At 63.8% G+C, this 8,628-nt stretch overlaps 1 protein-coding gene across 5 annotated transcripts in view; it reads right to left on the minus strand.

Annotated features, from left to right (window-relative positions):
* Gtf2ird1 (GTF2I repeat domain containing 1) overlaps positions 1–8,628 on the minus strand; it is a 58,006-nt gene that overhangs the window by 29,131 nt on the left and 20,247 nt on the right. For all 5 annotated transcript variants that reach the window (XM_015491414.2, XM_015491413.2, XM_015491416.2 and 2 more), the window contains exons 9-14: positions 7,428–7,611; positions 3,100–3,125; positions 2,227–2,335; positions 1,585–1,622; positions 1,079–1,159; positions 508–597 (exon numbers count right to left, since the gene is read on the minus strand). In XM_015491414.2, the coding sequence (XP_015346900.1) occupies positions 508–597; positions 1,079–1,159; positions 1,585–1,622; positions 2,227–2,335; positions 3,100–3,125; positions 7,428–7,611 (528 nt within the window). The remainder of the gene's footprint in view (positions 1–507; positions 598–1,078; positions 1,160–1,584; positions 1,623–2,226; positions 2,336–3,099; positions 3,126–7,427; positions 7,612–8,628) is intronic.

Here is an 8,628-nt window from a genome sequence, read left to right on the forward strand (position 1 = left end):
GTTAACTAATACTTTATATACAACCAGATGATAATGGAAAATTGTAGCTGCATACATGTAGTTAATGAAATTTGATAATAGCATTCTAGCTAGTTCATTTATTTTTTTTAAAAAATCAATAAAAAAATAAATAAAACAGTTTTGGGTGGCTAATATATATATATATAAAGATAAAATGCTGTCCATCTACAACTACGAAAAAAAAAAAAAAAAAAAAAAAGTGCTCAGGGTGTAGTTCAGAGAGCAGCCCTGGGTCCCGTTCCCAGAACCACAGAAAACAAACAAATAAAGACAAAAACCGTCAAAACCACCTCTGGCTTTGTGTAAGGTCAGCTCTGTCCTCAGGCTCAGGTTCAAGGTCTCACCATTATGTCAAATATTTCAAAATTGAACGTATACATCTGTCACGCCTGGTCTGAGCGTCTCAGCCTGACTGGGTGGCCTCTAAAGGCGCCCGGCACCGGGAGCACCTCCCTCGGGTGCGCTGACTGGCCACCGTCCACTTACCGATCAGCATCTCCATCCCATAACCAGAGTCCTCCGAGGGCAGGTGCCCGGGCATGGAGTCCGTCATTTCTTCAGAGGTGGGTGAAGGGTCTGCAGAGAGAATCCCAAACAACAAGGGCGCTTTCCGCCTGCTCTCCTGTCAGGGTTCCTCAGGGTCCCTGTGGGCCCAGCAGGCCCACAGACCAGGACACGTGGAGGAAGCCGTGCCCTAGAGTGCAAGGACCAGCGGTGCCCGGGCTGGGCAGGTCCAGTGGCTGGCCCCATGCCACCCCTGGAGGCCACGCACACCCTGCCTCACAGAAAGGGGGTGAGGCTCAGACTGCCCCCACCTTCTTCCTCCTTGTCCAGCCTCCCAAGTGCCAGGAGCCAGGCCAGCCTGGCGAAGGTCAGGGTGACTTTCAGGAGAGTCCAAGGAGGGAGCAATAGCTCCCTCCACGGCTGGGGGCTGGCCAAGCTTCCCTGACACCCTGACGGCCATCAGGATGGACGCGGGAGAGTGGCCTGGGGACTGTGACGCCAGCAGCTTGGCTTGGCAGGTCCAGCAGGCACAGCACTGACCTCAGGGCCTCACCTGGGACAGTGACCTGAATGATGTCCAGATCCTCGGGCTCAATCTTGATGGGCCTCAGGATGCCTAGCTCCCCGGAGGTTCCTGCAAGGAGGAAATGGGGGACCGGTCAGGTCTGGGTATGAGCCCGGCAGGCAGGGAGGGTAGTTCCAGAACCTTCTTACATCTGACTTGCTAGTAAGCCCTGAGGAATGTTCTGCCCGAGCCCTGGCTCCTGCCCAAGACCAGGAATGGAGGGCGGGCAGGCCTCAGGCCTGACTGGCGTCCCCAGGTCTCAGACCTGGCAATGAGGTCCGGAGACGGAGCTGCCTGTCCATGGACACAGGGGGCAGGACCCCGGTCTCCAGCCCTCCCTGGACTTCCCAGCATGCCCTCTCCCTCAGGGTGGGCAAAGTACATCCCAGCTGCCTGGGCTCATCTGGACTGCTCTCCCCAGGGCTGCCCGCTGGGGCTGTGCCACCCCCCATGCCCGCAGGCCCAGGACCCACCCGGGGCCCTGCCCTTCTCACCTGGCCCACAGTCTTCTGAGACGCTGCCTTTGTCTGACCTGGGGAAAAAGCCAGGAAATGACCAGGTGTTGGCCTTGGGCAGGACCCTCCTGCCTGTCAGGAGCCCACAGTGGACACCTCTTCAAAGCACCCCCAGCCGCGTCACCGTGGCGCTCCCCACCCTATGACAGCCAGGCTCCCCGCATCGTGCTCTGGCCACAGTCCTGCTGAGCTCTGCTCCCCTCCCACCAGGGGAAGCTCCAGGTCCAGGGACCAGGACCGACCAGGCTAGAGGCCTCAGGCCCAGCTGTACAGGGCTGGAAGGCCGGCGGTGACCCGGGCTGGAGCTCAGGGCCGGGGCCTGGGGGTGAGGACCAGGCCGTGCAGAGTGCAGACTGGCCTTGGCATTCAGGACAGGTGGCCGCCCCAGGGTGGGTATTCAGGGGAGGTGGTTGAGACGGTGACACCCGGCTCGTCCTCAGGGATGTGCAGTCTCCAGGGGGAAGGGAGCAGGGGGTCTATCTCCTCGGCCCCCCATGGACCCTCCCTGGCCTGCGGAGGGTGTGTGCGGGGTCTGTGGCCTGAGGTGACCTGCAGGCCTGCTGGGGGACGTCGGCTGGTGGAGCCTCCCCGGGCCCAGCCCAGAGCTAGGGGGGGCCTCACCGAGCAGTCGCAGCCAGGTCGAGCATGGTGGCCCTGGGGACCTCTGCCGAGGTGTCCTCTGGTGGGCTGGCAGGCTCCAGCTTCGTGGGGTCTTTGGTAAACTTGTTCCCTGGAGGGAAAGGCTGGGGTCACCTGGCAGCCTCTGTTCGAAGGTCCTGAGGGAACCCCTGATGTGGGGGGGTCTGGCCTCTGTCCCTCCTCGTGGTCTTTGTGTCCAGTCAACAGCCTACAAGGGGTCCTAGGGAGAGGAATCTCCCCTGGGAGCAGGAACAGTGGCCCAGTGCCAGGACAGGTCAGAGGGCAGAGGAGACAGAGGTCCAGCTCGGGTGCCTGTCCCTTTCTGGAGGCTCTATGACCCAGAGAACTTGTTCATCGGGAGCCCTGGAGAAGGGGGGGCTCCCCAGGCTGCGCCCAGGACCACGCCGTCCCTTCAGCTATGCCGGGAAGGAGGGAGGGGGTTCTCTCATCATCCCTCCGGGTAAAACGGAGGTCACAAGCTGGTTGGGGGGCTGCATCCCGACACCTGTGTGGCTGGGCAGAGGCTGTCCCTCTTCCCAAGAGGCGTCTGGGCTCTGAGCCGCTGAGCCGCATGAGAGCCAGGCCCCTCTACCTGGCTGGGCTCAGTCCCTTCCTCCGTTCGTGGGACAGCAGTGAGGCCACCTCCCGGGACGGCTGGCAGCTATTAGTGCCCAGCAAGCACCACTTGGCTCCACTGGGCCCCACCACAGGGGTTCCAGACGGTTGGCACCTGACAGCCCGGGGCCCACGGTGGTCCCAGGACGCAGAAGCCACAGCCCAAGAGAACGGGATGCAGAATAAGCTCAGCTTGGGTCAACTCAGGGGCTCTAGAAGGGTCCAGAGAGTGTCCCTTACCTGTGAAGATTCGCTCATCAAACATCCTGGGGAGAGAGGAGAGATGGGTGAGGGGGATCGTCGAGGGCTCTCCGGGGCTCAGAGGGTGCCAGGGGATGGCCACTGGGTCCCACCTGCACCTCCCCAGCCTCAGGCTAGGCACCAGGGTCGGTGAGGGCACAGCCCAGACCTCAAACACCTTCCACTGTTTCTGCACGGCCAGGGACACCTGGGCCAGCCCCTGGTGCCCCTGGAGGGCTCATGGGTGCCAGGGCCTCCGCCAGCCCCCAGCTCTCCTTGGCCACAGTGAATGATTCCAAAGTCCCTTTCTTTCTTTCTTTCTTTTTTTTTTTGGTAGCGGGTTTTGAACTCAGGGGCACTCAAACATGAGCCACACCCCAGCCCTGTTTTGTATTTTATTAGAGACAGGGTCTCACTGAGCTGCTTGGGGCCTCGCTGTTGCTGAGGCTGGCTTTGAAGTCGTGATCCTCCTGCCTCAGCCTCCTGAGCCACTGGGATGTGCCACTGCGCCTGGCTCCAAAGTCCCTTTCCCAGGGACCCTCCATTACAAACCCTTTGTTCGCTTATCCTACGAGCTTCTGACACCACCTGCCTCTCAGGGACCCCACCAGGCCTGGGGAGGGACCGTGGTAACGTGGAGTGACCTGCAGGGCCTCAGCTGTGTCTCAGAAGCCAAGGGGACCCAAGCAGGGGGCGGCTGACCGGTACCCGAGGAAGGGCCTGAGCTTGGGTGAGAGGGTGAGGCCCGAGGGTGAGGCCGGAGGGCAGGGCAGGACGCAGGGTAGGACCCAGGCTAGTCCTCCCCCTTGGGGACACCGGGCCCCAGGGCCCCACAGGGTCAGACACAAGTGGACGGGTTGCAGAGGACCAGCCAGGGGCGGCTCCGTCTGCAGATAAGACGCCGGAAGCTCAGCCAAGTGGAGTAAAGGCCGGCGGGGGGGGGCTCGTCACCTGCGCACACCTGTGCTCCCACTGTCCTATCCTGGGCCCTCACTGGGGTGGTGGGGCTGGCGGGAGGGAGGCCTGCAGCAGAGCCTCCCTTGGTCACTCAGGCTCCAGGCGACACGCGACAAGTGAAGGATGTCCAAGCTCAGCACTGGTCTGTGTCCCCAGGAGGGCCCAGCAGGATATTAACAGAGGTGAAAATAAGTCAGCCCTGGAGGCCCAGCCAGGGAGGCCATGTGGAGTCCAGGTGCGGCCTCCTGCTTTCCTGAGAGGTGGAGGCCAGGCTGGCTCCCTGGGGCTCCTGGGACACACCCGTCTGCACCCACAGGCCCCATGGCAGTCACTCAGGGTCCCCTTCCTGAGGCCGCCTCAGCCCCACCTAGGGGGAGCGGCCACAGCACCCACCAGCAGGCCCAGGGGCTTCGTCATCCGAGGGGTTATTTATTAATCAGGGAGTGCAGGGCGGGGGCAGTGGGGCGGGGACGGCAGAGCAGGGCCCGCAGCTCCCTGGTCAGAGCCCTTCTGGGCGGCTGGACGGCCAGGCCCGCTCAGAGGACATGGGCTGAGGGGTGCTGCAGCCCTGAGTTCTGGAATCTTCTCCCACGTCTGCCTCGGGGAGCCCGTCCGGCCCGATCTGAGTGCTCGCGCTGGGTCAGAAACACGGTCCTGGGCATCGGGCTGGGGTCCCGGCCCGAGCTGGGGTCCAGGGTGAGACTCGTAACCAGGCCAAGTTCAGGGGTCCCCTCAAGAGCGTCCGGACCTCACATGCCCAAAACAGGCCTGGGCCGGGTCGGGACTCCCGCCCGCTGTGTCCTGCGCCGCCCACTGCCCACTCACCTCTGCCAGGACCATCGACTGTTCACTGGCACGTCGGGTGGGGGTAAGAGGACAGTGGGCGGGGCCCAGGACGCAGCAGCACCTCCTGTACCCGTCACAGCGTCCCAGGCACAACCCCAAGGCACAGACAGTCACCAGGTGGTTTTTCTGCCACTTTGGGGGTTGAACCTGGGGGCTCTACCACTGAGCGGCACTCCCAGGTCTCCCTGAGCTGCCCAGGGTGGCCTCGAGCTCAGGCTCCTCTTGCCTCAGCCTCCCGAGTCGCTGGGACCACAGGTACCGGCCTGCGGCCTGGCCCCCGCCCCTAGCTCTAGACGGGCCCTGCTTTGCCCCAGGGGCCCTGGTCTCCTCCTGGGGAGGCCTCATGGGCTTCCTGGGCAGGTGCCACCCAGGGCCTGTGGGGCTGATGCATCCTTGACTCAATCCCTGGGTGTCGGCCCCCGAGGGCCGCTGTGGGCAGGAGGGGACTGAGTCTGCTGCCCTGTGATGTCACCGGCACTGCCCAGGGAAGGCCCGTGGCTTCAGAGGGGGCACATATCGGTGAAGGACTGAGTGGGCTACAGTTTGGATCAAAGAATAGGGCACTCGAGTCTAGTCACAGCCAGGGCCTAAGCCCATGGAGAGGCACATCAGGGAACACAGGATTCCCCTTGCTGCCTTCTCCTCCCTGAACCTCCCAGCAGGAGTCAACTGAGGGAAAAGGACTTGATGGCAGCAAGAGAAACTGAAGCTAGCCCTAAGGAAGCACTGCCTGACAGAAAGTCTACAGAATGCAATTCACCTCCAGAATCAATCTGCAATGGGGACCCACGGTCCCGCTGAGAGGGCCTAAGAGATGGCCCAGACGCGCCCCAGCCCCGAGAGGAGTCTGCTAAGGTGGTGGTGGGGGCCACCTGCCGACAGAGGTCAGCTTCTTTCTGAATGAGGCCAGCGGGGGCTTTTAGAGGCAGAGGAGAGTGAGCCTTGAAGACAGACCGGTGGGACTCGGGCAGGGACAGAGAGGGAAGGCCCAAAGGCCTGAAGACCCGGGTGACCAGCTTGTGCCATGGTGCACCCAGGACTGGGAAGGAGGCACGGGCAGGGGACTGCAGACCCGCTGCCAGGCTGCACCCGGGGCTGGGGCAGGGCTGTACTGAGGCAGCCTGGACAGAGCTGGCCTCCTGGTGGCTGCCTTGTCCCCCAGCCTCACAGGACCCCAGGGGCTGTCCCTCTGACCGCTGCTCCCCTGGGTCTCTCCTAGGCCTTGCTGAGGGACAGGTTTCCTCACTAAGCTGGGCTTCTGCCCCGAGTCCCTGACAAGTGACCTTGACTTGGGAGCCCCGGCCCCTGAGCAGCTGGCCGCAGGCACTGTGGGGACGGCCCTGCTCGCTCCGATCATGGCCAGCGCCCTGAGCAGCCGCCCAGGTCCAGGACCCGGGTCAGTGCTTGTGAGGGCTGGGGCTGCGGGTGGGCGCTCGTCCACTNGCCTCACCCTCATGGGCCCGGGCAGGCCCCCCATCGCTGGCCATGGCCCCCTGGGGACCCCGGGCCCCTGCAGCCCAGGACCTGCCTTTGCCCAGCAGCCAGAGGGCGGGTCAGACCCCAGCCCCCGCCATGGCCCTTCCCGCGGGTGGGGGCGTCAGAGCTGACCCCAGCGGTCCTCTCCCTGCTCCCTGTGGCCCGCACACCACCCCTCGGCCTGGACCCTGCCCAGCTCTGGGGGGCAGCCCCTCCCCCACTCGGCTCCAGCCGACACAGGGACCTTCTCACAGGTGCCCGGCCACCCTGTGCAGTGCCCCGGTGCCCGTCCTTCGCGCATTACTACCCTGTTGATTTCTGCTCTTTCTCCCCTGCTCGGATGGAACCCGCCTCGCCCACACTGGGCAGGGAAGTGCCCGTGCTGACCGCACCCAGCCGGCCTGGCTCACTTCTGAAGCCCTGAGACCAGACTGTGGGAAGCCAGCGCTCACTCACTCCCCCACTCCCCACAATGCCAGGGGCCACGCTGGGCACTGGGGATCAGCAAGGAGCACCACGGCCCGGCCCAGCTCTGTGGCGTGACCGGGCCACGTGGAGGTGCACGTGGAACAGACCCCGGGGCCACAGGACCTCCAAGACAGACGCCGGGAAGTGGCCAGGGGCAGGGGGCTGGACGCTGTGTCCAAGGCCGCCCTTCCATCCCTACCCACATAAGAGGGGTCGCAGGAGGACTGGCTCTCCCTGGGCAGGCGGCAGCTCTGGGAGGGGCAGCTGGGGGCTCCCAGGGGCTGCAGCTGAGTCCTCCCACCCACCTGGGTCCGGGGACATGGGCAAGCCAGGACGGCAGGCGGGGCAGCCCAATGGGAGGGTGTGAAGGGGCGGCTGGCCCAGCCAGGTGGAGCGCAGGCCGGCCAGTGAGGGCAAGGCCTCTGGTCTCCTTTAGGGGGAAGAGCACAGCTGCTCAGGTTGGGCACTGTGCCTCTACCTGATCCTCCAAGAGGCCGAGAAAGGGAGGCTACCCAGCAAGGCTGCTTTCCAGACTTGCCCGATCCCTGCTCAGCAGAGGCCCACCCCAGGCCAGCCCATACCTCTTGATGATGAAGTGGATGCTGTGTCTCTCCTCCAGGATCCGCTTCAGCTTGGGGACCCCGTACGTGCAGGGGCGCTTGAAGGGGATCTTGTCGGGGATGCCCACGATTTCCACAGCCTCGGGGTCGCAGGCGATCTTCCTGTAGGGGACGGGGACCATGTGGTCCAGGCCCAGGGCTTCCGCTGCAAGGGCAATGGCAAGGCTGAGCGCAAGCAAGGCCACGGGACGCACGGGGCAGGGCCAAGCTCATGGTCCCCCAGCATCCAGCACCCTCCAGGTCGGTGCGGCGGCAGGACGTCAAATCACGCCCCTTGCTCTTTAAGAGATGTCCAGGGGCTCCCATCCCAGTGACACGCGAAGTCCTGCCATGAACCCATGAGCCGCTGTCACCCCTGACCTCGCCTGCCACTTTCTAGCCCTGGGCTTCCTCAGCCTGGTATCTCTGGAGCCTCGTGCCTCCCAGCCTCCAGCCACCTCAGGACCTTTGCATGGGGTCTTCCATCCGCCCTGGCCTCCCTCCCTCCTCTCAGCCTGGGATCCAGCCAGGGCTGGGCACAGAGTGTGCCTCCTGCACCACAGCTGAATGAAGGCCTGAAGAAAGCATGGGCTCCAGGTCAGCCCTGCGGGAGGACTGCACGCAGGTGTGTGCAGGTGTGTGCTGGTGTGCACAGGTGTGTCCTCTTCTCCTTTCACTCATCTTTCTAGAGGCTGGTGCTCAGCCACAGCAGGTGCTCAGGGTCTGGGCCTGGCGCGGCTCCCCTGCCCTGTCTCTCACAGCTGGGCCTGGCCGGTGCCCAGGGCCACTCCTGCCCGGTGCCCAGGGCCACTCCTACCTGCCGTCCTCACTCATTCACCCAAACACCTCCAGCACCCACACGTGCCAGGACCCGGGTTCCCCGGGCTGCGGAGGCCTCCGGGGACGAGCTGGCTGGGGCATGTGCCTTGGGACGGGCCCAGTCACACTGAGCTCTCACTGTCCCCGGGGCCGTGTCCTCACAGTGCTGTCTGCTTCCCAGAGTTGTCCCCAGCTCCGCGCCCATCCCCCTCCCTCCCTGTTGATGCTGTTTCTCTGTTGATGTGGCCCAGGTCCGCGTGGGTGGCTTCGGCAGCCAGTTCCCGCTGTGAAGTCACACTTAGCTCGTTGTCAAATTAAACCCTTGAAATCTCAACAGCTGTCATGTGTCTTCCCCCCCCCCCCA

This window comes from Marmota marmota, unplaced genomic scaffold (genome assembly GCF_001458135.2).
Source record: "Marmota marmota marmota unplaced genomic scaffold, marMar, whole genome shotgun sequence".
Taxonomy (NCBI): Eukaryota; Metazoa; Chordata; class Mammalia; order Rodentia; family Sciuridae; genus Marmota; species Marmota marmota.